The sequence below is a fragment of the Crocuta crocuta genome, unplaced genomic scaffold (assembly GCF_008692635.1).
Source record: "Crocuta crocuta isolate KB4526 unplaced genomic scaffold, BGI_CrCroc_1.0 scaffold465, whole genome shotgun sequence".
Lineage (NCBI taxonomy): Eukaryota > Metazoa > Chordata > Mammalia > Carnivora > Hyaenidae > Crocuta > Crocuta crocuta.
This window is the reverse complement of record NW_027528912.1, coordinates 1,594,740-1,613,986: the sequence shown is the minus strand read 5'-3', so window position 1 is coordinate 1,613,986 and position 19,247 is coordinate 1,594,740. Positions and strand designations below refer to the sequence as shown.

At 38.7% G+C, this 19,247-nt stretch overlaps 1 protein-coding gene across 4 annotated transcripts in view; it reads left to right on the top strand.

Annotated features, from left to right (window-relative positions):
* The first annotated feature begins 106 nt into the window (after positions 1 to 106).
* RB1CC1 (RB1 inducible coiled-coil 1) overlaps positions 107 to 19,247 on the top strand; it is a 69,635-nt gene continuing 50,494 nt past the window's right edge. Inside the window, exons 1-8 of one of the 4 annotated variants that reach the window (XM_077757110.1) lie at positions 107 to 165; positions 1,200 to 1,323; positions 6,987 to 7,091; positions 7,943 to 8,060; positions 9,302 to 9,428; positions 9,779 to 9,949; positions 12,853 to 13,055; positions 14,449 to 14,875. In XM_077757110.1, the coding sequence (XP_077613236.1) occupies positions 7,990 to 8,060; positions 9,302 to 9,428; positions 9,779 to 9,949; positions 12,853 to 13,055; positions 14,449 to 14,875 (999 nt within the window). In that variant the 5' untranslated portion in view covers positions 107 to 165; positions 1,200 to 1,323; positions 6,987 to 7,091; positions 7,943 to 7,989. Of the gene's footprint in view, positions 166 to 1,199; positions 1,324 to 6,986; positions 7,092 to 7,942; positions 8,061 to 9,301; positions 9,429 to 9,778; positions 9,950 to 12,852; positions 13,056 to 14,448; positions 14,876 to 19,247 lie in introns of those variants that run through there. The other 3 variants (XM_077757108.1, XM_077757107.1, XM_077757109.1) reach the window with 3 other exon arrangements.

Here is a 19,247-nt window from a genome sequence, read left to right as displayed (position 1 = left end):
TTCCCGTGCACTGATGCAAGTGCCCACGGCGTGAGTCCCCAGAGGCTGCACTTCTTGACTGTTAGATGCTGGCTGATAACCCAGTATGTGTGAGCTCCCGCCGAGTTGGCTGCAGTTGCTCAAGCCTTAGAGCAGAGGCTGGTGAACTTTTCTATCAGAGACCAGGTAAGTACACAGGCCTTGTTGGTTTGTATGTAGGTGCTCACATGATGAGAGGAAGCTCTCCTGCCTTGCCCTCTCTGACGTGTCCAGAATGTCCCACCATCCAGGGTGGGGCCATGCTTTGTGCTCAGTTGCCACGAGTTGAAGATTTTTTGGGGGGGGATGCACAGGGACCACCTGAGGGATACGGGCCTGGCAGGCTAGGGATGGAAGGCGATGCAGTAAGCTTTACTTTCTGTCCAGACACTCCAGATCCTGAGTTGCCCCTTTTGCTAGAAGTGTGGCTGGAGGCCAGGGGACCTGGGCCTCCCGTTCCAGGCCTGCCTTTACTCCTTGTTGCCAGCAGAGGCTGCAGAGTGCCAGGCATGGCGGTGCCCCCATGTGTGCCCTGGGTGTGTGCGTGCACTGGGAGTGGAGCGTGCCCAGTGTGAGCGCTGGGTGGTGGGCGTGCACTGGGAGTGGAGTGTGCCCTGTGTGTGCCCTGGATGGTGAGCATGCACCAGGAGTAGAGCGTGCCCATTGTGAGCCCTGGGTGGTGAGCGTGCACCGGTAGTGGAGTGTGCCCCGTGTGAGCCCTGGGTGGTGAGCGTGCACCGGGAGTGGAGTGTGCCCCGTGTGTGCCCTGGGTGTGTGCATGCACCGGGAGTGGAGCATGCCCCGTGTGAGCCCTGGGTGGTGAGCGTGCACCGGGAGTGGAGCGTGCCTCGTGTGCCCTGGGTGTGCACATGCACCGGGAGTGGAGTGTGCCCCGTGTGAGCCCTCGGTGTTGAACGTGCACTGGGAGTGGAGCGTGCCCCATGTGAGCCCTGGGTGGTGAGCGTGCACTGGGAGTGGAGCGTGCCCCAGTGTGTGTCCTGGGTGGTGAGTGTGCACTGGGAGTGGAGCGTGCCCTAGTGTGTGTCCTGGGTGGCAGGCATGGTGCTGGGAGTGCAGTGTGGGTCTTTGCACCTCCACTGTCTCTTGGAAAGGTGCCTGCACAGCCTGTGGGGGCTGCAGAGCAGAATTTCACTCAGCCACATTCTTCCTGGTCACCTTAGGTTCTTCTGGGTACATTTCTTCATCTTTGAAGGTTTCAGACGACCCCAGTGTGCAGAGATGACCCACAGTGTGGAGGAATTTCGTCTTTGCTACGTGCAAGGAACCATGTTCTCTGTTCCCAAGGTAGCCTTGTTCTCCCATCACCTGGGTATACCCCACTTCTTGGGTGGTGACTTGCTTTTCATTTGAAAACCTTAACCACATTCAGTTTTGAGGTGTTTTGCCATCCCACCCCCCTTGCCTATTTTAGAATTTTTTGTATCATATTTAGGGAAATGAAGACTTTTTAAATCTTTGTTTTTGAGAGAGAGAGAGAGAGAGAGAGCCGGTACACAATCAGGGGAGGGGCAGAGAGATAGGGAGACACAGAATCCGAAGCTGTTCCAGGCTCTGAGCTGTCAGCACAGAGCCCAATGGAGACCTCTAGCCCAGGAACCATGCAATGATGACCTGAGTGGAAGTCAGACGCATAAACTCCTGAGCCATCCAGGCGCCCCAGGGAAAACAAAGACTTAAAACTGGTTGTAGAAAGTGATAGAATTGTTGGGGGTGGGGAGGAATATTGGTATTTATAAAGGGACAGTAAAATAGCAAGTCATGGGATGTGCTTACTATATGTTTTAGTAGCACATTCATGTTCTTTCCTTCTTGATCCAGCCATCGATTTGAACTCTGATTGTTTTTGTTACTTGACTTTCGGAGATAATTAAACCTTTTCTTAGAACCATGGTTTTGTCATTGGATTCGTGAGGATAACACTAACCCTTCTCACAGTAGAAATTGTGAGCATATATAACTGGTACAGTCGTCAGTTTTTGTTTCCAATCAATGGTAGTTTTTGTTAAGTCAACGATATCCTTATCTTTAAAGATTACAACATAGAAAAGTGCAAGCATAGATTTTGGAATTATTTTTAAATACAAATAATTTCATTTTTGTAGCTGTTCTTTTTGAATGTAGATGGAGTTTGTGTAGATATAAAATTTTCATGTTGCCCAGTGGGATGTAGGCTTCATGAGAGTAGGCGATTTTACCGTATTGCTTGCTCTTTAAGAAAATGCCTAGGGTATAAATCTCGGGTGAAATTTTTGTTGAATAAATGTTGTGAACTGAGGTGGTTGCAGACTCTTGGACCTCATGTTTACTAAGTGTCTACCTTTAGCAAGTTGAGTAATCTCTGCATCTTTTTCCTCACCTTCCAAAGAAAACAGTAATACTATGGATATCTTATGTTATGAATAATAAGGGAGGTATTGCATACTACTGAGCATCATGGCTGGCATAAGTGTTATGTATTACACAGGTAAGTGTTAGTGGTGATTATTTTATGTGCCATGTACTTAGGATGTAGGAAATAAATAAGAGGATTTGTGGTCATGGAAGCCAGTAGGCTGGGTTTTGTTTTGCTCTTCCCTTTTAGTTTTTATTTTATGTTCCCTGGTTTTGTTTTTTGTTTTTTAATTTCTATTTCAGTTTACCTGACATAGAGTGTTATATTAGTTTCAGGTGTATAATACGGTAATTCAGCAGTTCTGCACACTCAGTGCTCATCATAAGGGTACTCCGTCCTTTACCTGTTTATTTCACCCCTCCCTGTGCCCACCTCCCCTCTGGTAACCATCAATTTCTTCTCATAAAAAGTCTACTTTTGGGTTTCTTTCTTTTTCTTTGTTCAGTTGTTTTGTTTCTTATATTCCATATATGAGTGAGATCATAAGGTATTTGTTTTTCTCTGAATGACTTATATCACTTATAAAGATACCTTCTAGATCTGTCTGTGTTGTTGCAAATGGCAGGCTTTCACTCTTTTATTACTGAGTAATGGAGTGTGTGTGTGTGTTTGTGTGTGTGTATGTGTGTGTGTATACATCTTTATCCATTCATCTGTCGCTGGGTACTTGGGGTGCTTTCATAACTTGGCTATTGTAAATAATGCTGCAATAAACATAAGGGTGCACTTATCTTTTCTAGTGTTTTTGTATTCTTTGGTTAAATACCCAGTAGTGGAATTACTAGATCATTTGGTAGTTCTATTTTTAATTTTGTGAGAAGCCTCCATGTTGTTTTCCACAGTGGCTGTGCTAGTTTGCATTCCCACCGACAGTGCAAGAGGATTCCTTTTTCTCCACATACTTGTCAGCACCTGTTGTTTCCTGTGTTGTTGATTTTAGCCATGACAACTATGGTAACAGTTTGACAGGTATGAGGTAGTATCTCATTGTGGTTTTGATTTGTATTTCCCTGATGATGAATGATATTGAGTGTCTTTTCATGTATCTGTTGGCTGTCTTGTTTGTCTGGAGAAATATCTGTTTATGTCTTCTTTTTTTAAAAAAATTGGATTATTTGGAGTTTTTTGGTGTTGAGAAGTTCTTCATGTATTTTGGATATTTGCCACTTATCACATACATCATTCACAAATATCTTGTCCCATTCAGTAGATCGTCTTAGTTTTGTTGATTATTTCTGTTGCCGCACACTTTTTATTTTGATGTAGTCCCAATAGTTTATTTTTGCTTTATTTCCCTTGCCTCAGGAGACATATCTAGAAATAAGTTGCTATAGTTGATGTCAGACAGATTGCTGCCTGTGCTCACTTCTAGGATTTTTAAGGTTTCAAGTCTCACGTTGGGGCATTAATCCGTTTGGAGTTTTGTTTATGTGTATGGTATGAGAAAGTGGTCCAGTTTCATTCTTCTGCATGTAACTGCCCAGTCTTCCCAACAGCATTTGTTGAAGAGACTGTCTTTTTTCCATTGCATATTCTTGCCTCCTTTGTCTAAGATTAATTACTCGTATAATTGTGGGTGTATTTCTGAGCTCTCTGTTCTGTTGATCAATGTGTGAGTTTTTGTACTAGTACCATACTGTTTGGATTACTACAGCATTGTAGCATATCTTGAAATCTGGGATTGTGGTATCTCCAGTTTTGATTTTTTGTTTGTTTTTTTTTTGTTCAGAATTGCTTTGGCTATTTGGGGTGTTTTGTGGTTCCATACAAAATTTGGGATTACCATTAAGCTGACATTTATTCAAAGAACACTGGGGTAGTAAGACCCATGGAGCAGTTATGATTCATTTTACTACTTAGATTTTTCTGTTATGCTTTCTAGCATACGTCCTGGGTGGTAGTAGACAATAAATGAGGATTTAGAGTGAAGACTCAGGAGGAGGCCTCTAGTTAAAGTCGCCCGTTCGAGGGCTTTAAATAATAGCTAAGGGAGGAAAACCTTGGATGTTGTATCTGGTAGCTCAGGAGGTGCTTCTCAAAATGATGCTGTCATTACCATCACTTAGGAGCTGTTAGAACTGAGCTACATGACAAATAGTAGTATCAAGTATGCCTGTACAGTGGAGCCAAAGTATAGCCTAAGTCTAGAGCCACAGCAATCAAAACTATCCTTGACATTCTTGAAATCATTTTACATTATTTATGAACTATACATATAGAAGCTCTGTGTAGCTGTTTTTGTAAGCATTGTTAATGATTGTGATTTTTTAGGTTGAGCTGTTTCTTAGGGCAAGCACCAGGTGAAGGGATTGGTGTTTCTTTGAAAGCACACAGTAGCCGCTACATTTATAAGAGTTTCCCTTATTTACAGGAAGGATTATGGAAGAGGGGAATGACCCTGAGGACATCTTTACAGTAATTCCTAAAGCCTCTGAATTGTGGGCAGCATTATACCTAGATCATGAAAATAAAGATTGATGAAGTGTTCCAGATTGAAGGAGATTAAATAGATTTAACAATTGAATACAATATATTATTCTGAATTGGATCCTAGATTGAGGGAGGAAGACTGTAACAGGTTTTATTGGGGCAATAATTTGAGCATGAAATGTGGATTAGATAAGAATATGGCATCTATGTTAACTTTCATGATTTGATGAGTGCACTTTGGTCATGTGTGAGAAAATTCTTGCTGAAATATGTATGAATAATGAGACATTCTGTCTGCAGATTACTCCTAGATCAGAACAATACATTTTATGTGAACGTATTTATATATTTATATAAATATATGTATTTGTGTGTGTGTGTGCAGAGGAGCATGCATGGAGCAAGCATTAAGTGGCCCAAATGATAAAGCAAATGGAGCCCAGTGTACCTGGTTGGTAACACTGAGTTGAGGGTAAAAGGGAGATTTTTGCACTATTTTTGTAACTTTTCACTAAGTGGGAAGTTCTACCAAAACAAAGGTAAACAATATTTAAAAGGAAACCAAAGTAAAAAAACGTAGAATAATGTAGTGATTATCATAAAGATTTTATGTTTAGGCTCACAAATGTTGTGTCATCTTGTAGTGCTTACCCCACCTTTGCAGGCCATCTTCATCTCCTTCCCATTACCCCCTTTAAATGTAACCTACATAGAGCTCTACTTGGATTTTCAAGTAGGCCCTTCTAGCTACCCACTCCTCTTTCACTGCATTTATTGCAACTTATGTTTGCTTTCTTTTTGTTTGATTTCTTTTTCTCCTTCAAGATTGTGATCCCCATCAGAGGAAAGACTTGTCTGTTTTGTTCACAGAATACATAAACTCAATTAAGTGTTCTGTGTGGGGATGAATGAATGAATGAATGAATGATCTCTTGTACCGATGTTCCTTCCATTTTAGTTACCATACTTTTAGCTATCTAATCCTTTAGAAAACAAGACAGCTCCTTTCAGCCTGTAAGATAGAGTGTAGTCTTGGATTTGGGGGTGGTGGTGAGGTCCCACCCAGACACCGGAGAGTTGGCAGGGCAGAAGGAACCCAAGACGGGTACCAGGGTCGTTAATTGAACTCTGGCTCCCTGCTGAGTGCTGTGCAAATCTGTACTTTTCTCCCTTAATTCTCCTAGTTCCCTGTAACGTGGGGTACTGTACTTATTATCTTTTGCTGAGTATGAGAAATGTTTTCGTTCACATTTTCTGGGCAGAAGTCATCTGGATCCCCTGTATCGAGTGTCTCAGAAGATTGCAGTGAAGGTGACTGCCAGGGCCAGGGTCTTGTCTGAGATTGGCCACCGAGGGGTCCTGCTTCCAAGCTCAGTGGCTGTTGTCAACAGTCAATTCCTTGCAGCTTGTCAGAGCGAGGCCCTCAGCTACTTGCCAAGGCTAACTTCAGTTTCTCGCCACAGGAGCCTCTCTGTGGCGGCTCATGACTTCATCAGAGCTGGCAAGGGAAGGGTCAGGTGGCACCGGCAAGTTCTAATCTTGAGTAGCCATCATGTGACATTTCATTAACCTTGCCAAATTTCATCGCTTAGGCACAGATCATGGACCCTGCCCACGCCCAGTAAAGCTGGGGCTCTCACTGGAGCGAGGGCCCGGTAGAGGCGGGGCTCTCACTCTAGTGTGGACATCTGGAGATGGAGGGGTATTATAGAGGCTGCCTGCTGCAGGTCCCATTTTTATTTGTTTTACAAAAGAATAAATCCACGCCGTTAAAGTTGCCCAAGATCACACACAAGTATTAGGGCCAAAAACAAAACCTGAGGCAGTCAGACTCCACAACTGAGCTCTTTTTTAACCATTGCATTTTAAGAACTAAGAAATGGCTGTGGAATTTGATGGTTTGGGAGAGTTCTTCAGAGACTTCTGTTTTATGTCTTTTAATGGAGGACTATGGGTTAGAGTTATTTCTACTCTTGTGGCTTCGGTGAATGTGCAGATAGGAAGACAGATTGAGTAGAAAATACTCTTTCAGAGGGAAGTTTTTCAAGGAAGAGAACAATAACCATATGCTGTCATATACGGAGTTATTTCTCTCTATGGTAATCCAGAAATTTTTCTTCTCCAGTTCACCAGTAATGCCATTCAGTTGCCAATATCAAGGAAAGCAAACATAAGCCAGTTTCAACCTGCTTTTTAAGAAAAGTGGTAGTCCTCTTCATAGTGCCTGACAGTAAGTCACAGTTCCTAAACTCAAAACTGTTTTGTATCTAATGCATTGAAAATAATGATTTTAGAAACATTGATTTTTAAACTGTATTCGTTTTTTCCTTCTTCCTGATTTTACTCCAAAAGAGCATAAAGAAGATATATTCGAGTCTAGGAATTTATTGTCTTTCCTCAATTTCATTAATTATATGGAATTTTACTCTAAATGTTAAAAATAAAATACTAGCTCTTGAAATATGTCCCTTCTTATAAATGAGGAGGTTCATATTTTACATGAGGTTTTGACTTGGACAACTTGTTAATGGGAGCAGGGTTGTTTCACATATTCTGTTCTCCAGACCTGTGCCCTTTCCACTGTTCAATGAGATGAGAGAACTGTTAGGGCCACTGTTTCCTGTGGAGCGATCCTAACTCAGTGGGAGGTGGAATTTAGATAAGAGACAGCCAGCCGAAAGAGTTGGAAGTTTAACCTTAAGACTATTTTTTAATTGTTACAAGGAATCAACCAATCGGGGAAGAACTTTTTGAGTTAGGAAGATCTTTAATCAAGTTTTTAATTTTAGTTCTTAATATTAAGTACATGAGAACAATGGGAAATGTACAGATAATTTTTGTTCTAATTGCTGATCTCTTCCTTAAAACAAATTTTTAAAATGTAGAACAATTACGGTTTTTCCTGGTTTCACTACTGTTTATTTTTCAAGCAACAAGTGTGCCGAATTGTCTGGTTAACCACCTTAGACACCAGAAACTTTGTTGTTATTTATGTAGAACTACAGCATGTGTTATGGGAGGATGTTTGCATACGTTGTTCCGTTTGTAAAACTGACCACATTTCTTGTTTTTGTCTGTTAGTAACCAGATCAGAGTTTGAGGTATAAGCTCACGGAATCCAGAGCATCATGAAGTTATATGTGTTTCTGGTTAACACTGGAACTACCCTGACATTTGATACTGAACTAACAGTGCAAACGTAAGCTGTGTTTCATTTAATCTCATCACTTTTTGCATTTTCTGTATGCAAAACATTAAAGTATATGATTTGGAGAAAACTTTTTTAAATAAGAGTAGCAATATCTTAAATCTTTTATCTCAGCATATTACGTATATAATTGTCATCCTTTACTAACGTGCTAAAGTCAAATTCATAAAACTATGCTTTGTTCCATTTATGTGAGTAGATTATTCATAATAAACAGACTTACCCACAAACAAACAGACTGACTTAAAAATAAAACTATCAAATAGAAGTTTTCATAATTGATTACTCTTCTGAGTTTCCTAGCACATTGCTGAGGAAATTATTGCTAGCCATATAAAGCAACATGTGTTAGTCCCAAGGATTTTAGTGATTGATTTTTATTCCTTTGTATGAATAAAGTCAGTAATATTTGTTTTGTTTGTTGGTGTGAGAATAAAATCAGTTTAATATCTTTAACCAATTGAGTAAGCCTCATACATCTGATAATTCTCCAACTTTGCAGGGAATTCAGATACTTGACTAATGCATGCCCTCCTATATTTGTGAAAGGTGGGGAGAGGTGTCAGGGGCAGCGAGGATACATTTTTTGGGGCCAAACAGCAAGAGAAGAAATAGTAACAACTATTCCTGCTTATATTTTGGCCCTAATAGCAAAGACTCGATAGCAGTACAGAATAAATAAATATAGCACTGAAAATATTATGAATACTTTGTGGAATTAATATTCTTAGTTAAAAATGGAACTTGAACTTGTTTTCTTTTTTTAAAGTTCTAGTTTTTAAAAAATATGATTGTATCTGTAAAGCAATGATTTTCTGAAAGATAGGGAAAGGAAGCAATTTCTTGATTTATAGTTAATGTAGTTTGTGTAATGTGATGTGGGGATTTTAACAGACATCTGTGCTCTGAGAATTTTAACAGACCTGATGCTAATTTGAGCATATTCCTTTGCTATGTTATATAAAGAGCACAGAAATAAATATGGCTACTGCCTGTATTTTATAGACTCACTTTTAGATGTACCACATGGTTGATTTATTCACCTAAGAGATCAGCCAGATTATGGAATCTAATTCCAGAAACAAGGAGTTTATATTTTCTACTACTATTTGGGCAAAGTTTTTAGAGTGAAGTTAATTAGTATCTATCAAGTATTTTTACACAGTGCCACTTTGAGAACAAAAAAGTTTGTCATTGGGAAATGTAAGTAACTAATATCCTACCCCCCACAGTGTGGCCGACCTCAAGCATGCCATTCATAGCAAATACAAGATTGCCATTCAGCACCAGGTGCTGGTGGTCAATGGAGGGGAGTGCATGGCTGCAGACCGGAGAGTGTGCACCTACAGCGCCGGGACGGTACGTGCCGGGAGCCCTTCTACACCCTCTTCGACTCGGGTCACAGGAAGGCGGCACGCGCCGGGAGCCCTTCCACACACGCGCTCCGGCTCGGGTCACAGGGGACCGGGGTCGCGGCACGCGCCGGGAGCCCTTCCACACACGCGCTCCGGCTCGGGTCACAGGGGACCGGGGACGCGGCACGCGCCGGGAGCCCTTCCACACGCGCGCTCCGGCTCGGGTCACAGGGGAACGGGGTCGCAGCACTTGAGAGAGTAAGGCATCTCTGCCTCTTATATTGAGGGCAATGTGCATGTTTGATATTTTGTAGTGTTTTACTTCAGTTTGTTTTTGCTTTTTTCTTGCTACAGGACACAAATCCAATTTTTCTCTTTAACAAAGAAATGATCTTATGTGATCGTCCACCCGCTATTCCAAAAACTACCTTTTCGACAGAAAATGACATGGAAATAAAAGTCGAAGAATCTCTTATGATGCCTGCGGTTTTTCACACTGTTGCTTCAAGGACACAACTTGCAGTGGTGAGATAAAAATGATTATTCCTTGTGATTATTATATGCATTTTACATCTGGTATAGTTTAGAATTAAAAACCGTTTACTTAACAAAATGATGTCTTGTTCAAATACTTGGTAATAATTTCACAAAGTATTTTTATTTATTTTTAAATTCTTTTTTAATGCTTTATTTCTGAGAGAGAGAGAGAGAGCGAGAGAGAGCATGAGCAAGGGAGGGTCAGAGAGAGAGGGAGACACAGAATCTGAAACAGGCTCCAGGCTCTGAGCTGTCAGCACAGAGCCCGCCGACGTAGGGTTCGAACCCACAAACCGTGAGATCATTACCTGAGCTGAAGTCAGGCACTTAACCCACTGAGCCACCCAGGCGCCTCTCACAAAGTATTTTACATAGGTATTATTTTAGCCATCAGTGAGTCTAACAGATGATAGTTCCTAAAAACATTCAAATCACAGAGCCCAGAGAAAAACGGGTGGTTGCCTGAGGGGACGGGTGCCGGATTGGCGAGGAGGCGTGGGGCACACAGGTGCCGGTTCTGGGATAAGTAAATGGGAAGAAAAGGTACAGCATAAAGATGATAGTCAGTGATCCTGCAGTAGAATTGTGTGGTGACAGGTGGTAGCTCTGCTTGTGGCAAGTGCAGCCTAACAGAGCTGTCGTACACCTGAAACTGCTGGGACATTGTGCGTCACCTGGACTCACAGAGCTGGCAGAAAACATTTTTACGGAAAAAAACCAAAACAAAGTGGGGAGATGTTTTGCTGGTTAATATGTTTGATTTTTCAATTGCAGACTCCTACATTGTTAGTCATTCTGCATTTGCAAACAGTTTCAAGAGTCGACGAGCTGTTGCAAACGTGACTCCTAACTTCTTTCCTCCAAGGTGGTACGTAGGTAGTGGTTTGTGCACATTGCTGCGGTCAGTGCAGTTACCTGTTAGAGCAGACGGAAGCAAGGACAGCTTACACACTGCCGGAAATGGGATTCTCTCTTCCGTCTCCGTAGTTAGGGCCTGGAGGAGAACGAAGTGTCCTTACGACACACGCCTCTCCTGCTGCTTTCTGTGATTTCCCTGGATTCTTTCACAGTCTTTCTGTTTTCCTTTTTGACTTGCCAGTACTTCACTGTAATGTTAGCTCTAAATTATCATTAGTGACACACGTTTACTTTCAGACCAGGAAAAATGTTATCTTTAGAACCAAATAAGAGCATTTATCATTTAAAAAAATAAATCAACAGAATAAGATTAGTGTTAATAGTTGCTTTTTTAAGTAAATCTCAGCAATTTGTTTTAGCGTAGCACATACATTTGTGAAAACAACCTCATTTTTCACATAGGACACAACATAAAAAGAGAATAACTTCATATTTCTGGAACATACTTAATAAGAATCAGTCTAGACATGTTTTTGAGAAGGCAGAATTACATTAAAAGCTACAAATTGTGTAAACTGAATTTATGTGAGTGTGTTAGAATAGCAAATAGGATATATTATTGTAGTGCAAGGGTGGTTCAGTATTTGGAAATTATTAATATAATTAATTGCCTCAGTCGATACTACTCCTAGGAGAAAACGGGGAGTCATATTAATATTGTCCAGATGAGACATGTTAAAATTCAGCAGCTATTCCCTTTTTTTTTTTTTTAATTAAGTAGGCTCCATACCCAGTGTGGGGCTTGAATTTACGACCCTGAGGTCAAGTTGCATGCTCTACTGACTGAGCCAGCCAGGCACACCGAGCAGCTATTCCTAACAAATAACATTGCTCTAGAAGAAAAAAGTAAATAAAATACAGAATTGGCCAAATATAGAAAATAATCCTTTTCACATCAGCAAGCCATTTTTGCATAAATAAATCAGAATCCATCTATTCAGCATTCCTTTAGAACTTCTGAGAAATGTACTAAAATAAGAAAATAAAAATGAAGTGGTAAAATGTCCCCTTTATCAGTGCTTTTGCTCTGGGATCTTATTTAAGAAACAATGCTTCTCTCAAAAATCTGAAGGGAACAGCAACGTAGAGGTGCTAGTGTGTGTCTGGTGCACTATCGTCCACAGTTGCTCCTGTTTACAGAAATCTGTTCCATTTTGATCTGTAATTGCCCATAATTGATTTTTCATAGTGTAGTAAAAATTCAATTTATGAATCAAGGACTGTACTCTTTAAATTTTAATATTTTGTATTGACCTTCTCATACCTTTATGAGGTATGAAGATACTACTACGCATACGTATATGAGTATATAAGATACTTCATCTTATTTAATGCTAAATAAATTACATTATATAGGTGCACGTAATTTCTTGAAAGACAGTGAGGTGGGTTCTATTTCATTTGATAGTTGAAATAAAGAACATTTTAGTATGGTTTTTGTTCATACTAAGTTTTTAGGGTAAATTTCTACAAGAAGAATCACTGCCCAATGACAGACGACATTTTACTTTTAATGGTTATTGCTGACTTGCCCTCTGTAGCTGCCCCGCCAGTATAGGGTCCCCGCAGCAGTGTGTTAGGGGTGTTTCCTCCTCCTCACTGTCACCACAGCAGCCTGTGATAATAAGCTAAAACATTGCCCTGTCAGTGCTTTGTTTAAAATATATTTAGACTGCATTCATGCATACACGTATGCAGGGGCGCCTGGGTGGCTCAGTCGATTGGGCAGCTGACTTCATGATCTCATGGTTCGTGGGTTTAAGCCCCGCGTCGGGCTCTGTGTAACCTGTTTCAGATTCTGTATCTCCCTCTCTCTCTCTGACCCTCCACTGCTCATGCTGCCTCTTTGTCTCTCTCTCTCTCTCTCTCCCCGAAATAAATAAAATATTAAAAAATTTTAAAAAATACATGTATGCAAACATATGCACACAAACATTCCCTTCTTTTTCTGTGTTTCTTCGTTTTTGATATAGGAAATGTATGAAGTTGCCAAGAAACTTTGCTCTTTCTGTGAAGGTCTGGTCCATGATGAACACCTTCAACACCAAGGCTGGGCAGCCATCATGGCCAATCTGGAGGACTGTTCCAATTCTTACCAAAAGCTACTTTTCAAGTTTGAAAGTATTTATTCAAATTATCTGCAATCCATAGAAGACATCAAGTTAAAACTTACTCAGTATGTTTGCCATTAAAATGGATAAGATGTTTGTTTAAATTACCTTCTCAATTTATTAGTTGTTTTAGTAACTTTGATTTCATTTCTAATAATTGTGTATCATAGTTTTCATTTTTTGAGACTTTTATGATAACTTTTATGGATTCTGAAACTTTAAAATTATGGTCATTTTTATTCACCACCTGTTTTATGGATCTCCCACATTTCTTTTTCTTACGTCATTTTCTCTATGTAAAGGGCTCAGAATACTTTTGAAATCATTTATTAACCCAAGAGTCTTTGCTTCCTTCTTGCCTTGCTACCAGCATTACAGTTAAGTATAAAGTAAAGGCACAATATAAACATAACACATCTAATGGAAATGGAAAAGTTTTCAAACATTTGGCCATCAAGGAAAATGTTATTTGCCTTTTTAAATGTTGCTATATGATGTAGGCTTGCTGTGATGGAAAGAAGCCATTGTGTTCTCATTTTGGTGGTGTTTCTGGTCCTTTGCATACAAGCACATCTGATAGCTTCTGGCTGTTTTGGAAAAGGGCTATAATGAATATAAAAATACAGCAATAATTCAGCATGAACGTAGCCCTCTATTTTGTGTGAGTTTGCATTCAGTGTTTTACTTTCATTTTTTAGTTTTACATTTTTACATTTTTTGTTACTTTGAATTGAATTGGAGAGAAGTAACATTTTTAATTCAGATGAACCTTATTAATTCAAATTTTTCTATTTTGTGGTATGAATTAGATATTGGCCTTACAAATAAGACAGCTCTTGGGAAGGAAGGGAATGATTGCTTAAGACTAGAAAAAGCTTTCAAAAGTTTATATAACAGCCTTTTCAAGTAACTATTCTTTGGAAAGTTCTCTTAGATATATTTATTTTATGTAGGAGCCAAATCATTTCACACATGTTTTTACAGAAATCAAATCCTTAATACTTCATCTTCCCCACACCTTTTGACAACATACTTCCGCATGTTTGTAGGGTGTAATGAGAATGAGAGTGAGAGTGACCTTAATCTTTGTTAGGACTGTTATTTTATCCTGTCCTTTCACTTATCAAAAAATACTTGATTGACTTAAAGTCTGACTTTAAGTCATATGGTATGCAGTGCGGCAAATCAGTTTTGTAAATTTGAATGTTTATGTCTTAAGGTTTGATGAAAACCAAATGTTCACTTGTTAAGTACAAGCTGGCTTCCTTTACTCGAGTGGTGTTTTAATGTGTTAATGTGTTCACTGACCTCTAACTAGAACATAGACTGTATGTTTATAATGTAATAGATAGGTGGTAATATTTATGTGTGTAACAACTAAATGCTATTTCTTTGAAAATGCTAATCTCTCACTAGAGCAGTCCCGTTATTTTACTGACACATCTTTTGTATTTTAAGTTTAGGAACTGCGGTGTCAGTAATGGCCAAGATTCCGCTGTTGGAGTGCCTAACCAGACATAGTTACAGGGAATGTTTGGGAAGACTGGATTCTTTACCTGAACATGGAGGCTCCGAAAAGGCTGAAATGAAAACCTCCACTGAACTGGTGCTTTCTCCTGATATGCCTAGAACAACTAACCAGTCTTTGTTAACCTCATTTCACAAGTCAGTGGAACACGTAGCCCCAGATACCACAGATGCCGAAAGTGGAAAAGAAATTAGGGAGTCTTGTCAAAGTACTGTCCCACAGGATGAAACTTCAGTAGATGCTAAAGACGGTGATCTGCCTGTTTTTAATGTTTCTTTGTTAGACTGGATAAATGTTCAAGATAGACCTAATGATGTGGAATCGTTGGTCAGGAAATGCTTTGATTCCATGAGCAGAGTAAGTCATGTTAATTTGATATTTCTTACATCAATGTCAACTATTCAAAATCAAATTATTTATGCTAAATATTTTCTATAATGGTATAAAGTTATAGTGGAAATAATGAGCCTTGGAGTGAGACTTCATAACCAAGGATTCACTCTGGGACAAATCACATCTTTTTCCTTGTACCCTTATTTATGAATGTATAGTCAATTTGTGATGACTGTTAGAGGTCATATATGTGGACTTTCTCCTGAAGTGCAGAGCCTTGAAGTGTCTACTCAAATGGTGATGGTTTTGGTGGTAACAACTTTGAAATATTTTTATTTTCTGAACTTGTAATATTACTTAGATGTTTTAATATCTCCTGCTTTTATTTGTTAACAGCTAGGCTCTTTCTTCTGCTACGTAGAACTTGAGCAGTCTTAATGTCTTCATTCTTATGTCTTAAGTACGGAGATCTCAGTAACTATAGGTAAATAGGTAAATGGTAATATTTGGACACCTCTAGCCTACCGTATTTCTTAATAATGGAGTCAATATTCACATCTGTCTACAAATGCTATAGAATTTCCAAGAGGTTTTGGAGAATATTAAAGATAGAATTTTTGATTTTTTATAATTAAAATTTTTTAGGTGGGAAAATGATTTTCAATCAGTGAAATATACAAGCTCTTGAGTGGCTGGGTCACAGAGTAACTACCACCCAAAAGAAGACATTGAACACTTCCCTGAACTGAAAACCTTGTGTATGTCTTTCTAATCATCACCCCCTAGAGGGATGTTTTTCTGACTTCTAAAAGAAGTTTTAAATACTAAATCTGCCTGAGATATTATGAAATTCAAAATTTAGACATTGTGTTCTTGGTTGTATTTTGCAATTATAATGAGTTTGTATCTTGGATTAAGTTCTCCCCTAGATATACTTACAAAAACTTTTCAACCTGGGGAATAAATATCTTTTAAAATGTGGTCTATAAGCTGATGGAACATCTTTGAAGTCAGAAAAGAAATTGATTGGGCATGTGTTTCAATAATACAGAAATAATGAAATAATATTTTGAAGTCAGCTGCTGTCTAAAGATAGTGGGCACGATAGTAACCATTTTTAAAGGAGCGCTCAGTTGGAAAAGATATTTGATCTTTGAATATCGAGAAAGACAGTGCCTTGTCTGGGTTGCCTGGAAGTTGGTGCATTCCTTTCAATATGGGAACCCTCCCTCCCTCCCCCAAATAAATTCTAGGCTTCTTCTTAATTCTTCTCTAACTATCTGCTTCCTGATGACAGCCTTTAAAGGAGGGTTTTATTTTTGGCCATTTATTATTCATTATCAAAAATCCTTCAATTAAGACATTTGCCAGGGCATGGGAGTACACAATATATGATATAAAGATTACTACCTAAAAGGAATGAAAACTAGTGTTCCTGTTTAAAATGTTGACATTTTAGTAGTCTAAAAATTCTCATGATTGTGGCAAGTCAAGCACATGATTGTAATTTGATCTAAATTGAGATACTGAGAGAGCTATGTATGTAAAAGGACTTGACTTGGCTTTGTGTTTGCATCCTTAAGTGAGGTCCAGCATGTCCATATAAGGTTTATTCATGCTACAAAACAAGGAGTAAACAATGATCCTTTTCTGGCTTAATGAAAATTCACAAGAGTTTATATCTACCGAAAACAGAAGTTAGCTATGGTATTCTCACAGGGGAGCCATGTTATTGACCTGAGTCAGTGTTTACTTTCATAGTACATACCAACAATATCTGAAGTCTTTGTGATACTTAACATGGTGATTATATTGCAAAAACAAAATATAAATTTTTATTTGTTGTCACTTGTTATAAAATGAGTTAACATAGTGTAAAATACTGCCTGTAATACAGCTCTCCCTCCAGTTGAGCATGCCCATTACATTTAAAAAAATTTCTTGAAAAGCACTGAAAAACCTATTTTGAAGAATTTTTTATATAGTTCGACCTGTATTTTATGCATTTGGGATGTTGTGTTAGGAAGTACTGCATAATAAATCGCACTTGCCATGGGGTTGTTTATTAGATCAGTATTTTTCTGGGTAGTTTTGTGTATTTACTTTTAATACTACTAGTGGGATTTCTGAAGATAGATTAAACTGAGTATAGATAGGACCTCTCTTTCCTCAGAGGTGCCTTCCTTCCATCTCACATTTGTCACATAGTTGTTCAGAACAGCCAACCTACTTGGGTATCTGATAGTACTAGTGCTTTTTGACAGTGAATTTTAAAATGTGCCAAGATTTGATGTTCTTCTATAAAAGCAAATACTGTTTAAAGCCATCAGTTTTACATACCGATCCCAGTTCCAGCAGTATTTGTAACATGGTTTTTCAGCTGCCAAAATCAAGTATCTTTTTTCAAGAAACTGGTCAAGATGTAGGTAGGCATTATGGAATTAGCCTAAGATTTGGCATCAGAAGGGCTTAACTGCTGGCACCACCACTTATGTGTCACCCTGTCATCCATATATCACTTTTTTATAATCCCGTTTTATAATGCTTGGGTGGATTGATAGATGCTGGCTTCACAACCTCCTCTTTCCCTTCATATACCAAGAAAAATTTAGAATTGTTACTGCGCTTTTTGTGTACTTACATATTTTCTTAGGTTTTAGTATGTTCATATTAGAATAAGTCTTGGATATTCTAGTTCATGTTATACTACAAAGGGCAAATATTCATATATCTCATGATTAATAATTGGAAATTCACATTAGCTCATTTCTAAACTGTCCAGAATAATACCAGCATAATTCATTGAATTTTGGTTTCGTGGTTCACTCATGATTCTTGTGATCTTATTGGAATTTCATTTACTCTGTGCAGTTTTTGTGGAATTAGAGGTGGGATGGAAATAATGAGGATAAGAAAAGATTTGGTTTCTTCTAAGACAACAGTAATGTTAGTCTTTGTAGATGTCAGTGGAAGAGTCCAGGAGTGAAAGATTAGTGTAAGACTGTGTTCAATTATTAAAAATTTGCTAAATAATTATTAGAATTCTGTGGTTTAAAATATGTATTTTAAAAAACTTCTCCAAAGACTCTATTTGGGAGTTTTATTTATTTAATTAAAAAAAATTTTTTTTAATGTTTTATTTATTTCTAAGAGAGAGGTAGCATGAGCAGGGGACGGTCAGAGAGAGAGGGAGACACAGAATCCGAAACAGGCTCCAGGCTCTGAGCCAGCTGTCAGCACAGAGCCCGATACGGGGATCGAACGTGGGAACCGTGATATCGTGACCTGAACCGAAGTTGGATGCTTAACCGACTGAGCCACCCAGGCGCCCCATCTATTTGGAAGTTTTAATATTTATTACTTGTGGACAAATGGCATAAACTATTAAGTAAAATAAGATTTTAGGTAGTCAGGTTATGTAACGTGTACTCAAGTGATTCACAAAATACTCTTCCATATTGTCAGGATAGCTGTATTATACTTTCAACGAATTATGAAATACAGAACCATCATAATTAGGAGCTCTGGTTTGGGGTTTGTTTTTTCTTTAAATCATTGCTGTGTGAAGTCTTTGTAGTAATTTTGTACAAGCTAAAAATCTGAATCTATTTTAATCCTTTCTTTAGCTTTTTATTAATGACTTATAGCTAGTCTTTGGTGTGTACAATATTTTGGATCAGAAATGTATGCAGATTAGACTCAGTTAACATGAAATTAAGAAAAGTGAGAAAATGTTAACACATGCACAAATTTTCATTAATATTCGGCAGATGGCTGCTTATATTTAAGTAGTGGCTCTGTTAACTTTTTTATAGTGTTACAGATGCAGCCTTTTATACTGGATTAGTCATAATTACAATAAAATAGCTCCATTTTATCTGCTTTTGTATATTCTCTATTTACCAAACACTTACATTAAATAATTTATGGTTCCTTTGATTGTAGAGATCAGGGAAGGCATCATGAAGGAGGCAGTGTTTGAGTAGGACAGAGATGGGCTTTTCAGCAGCTAGGCAGGATAATCAGTATGAACCAAGATCAGAGCTGGAGAAACACAGGGCTTGTCTGGATGTAATGAGGATGGGCCTGGAAGGGTTTACTGTAATCTGATCACCGAAGCCTTTATTGTATGCTGTGTTGCTTGGATGTACTTGTGGGCAGAGAGAAGCCATTTTAGGGATTTCAGCAGGAGACAACTGTAATTAGTAATAGAAGATAATGTGGTTGGTACCCACATGGAGATATTATTAAGAAGTGGTCAGAAACAGGCTGAAAACATGTATAAGAAGGATCAGGGATTACAAAAGGGTTGGGAGCTTTATAGAAATTATGCTTAATTCTGAAATCACATAAGAAATAGTAAAAATGTGCCAAGTATTAAGTCCTGCTGGATCAT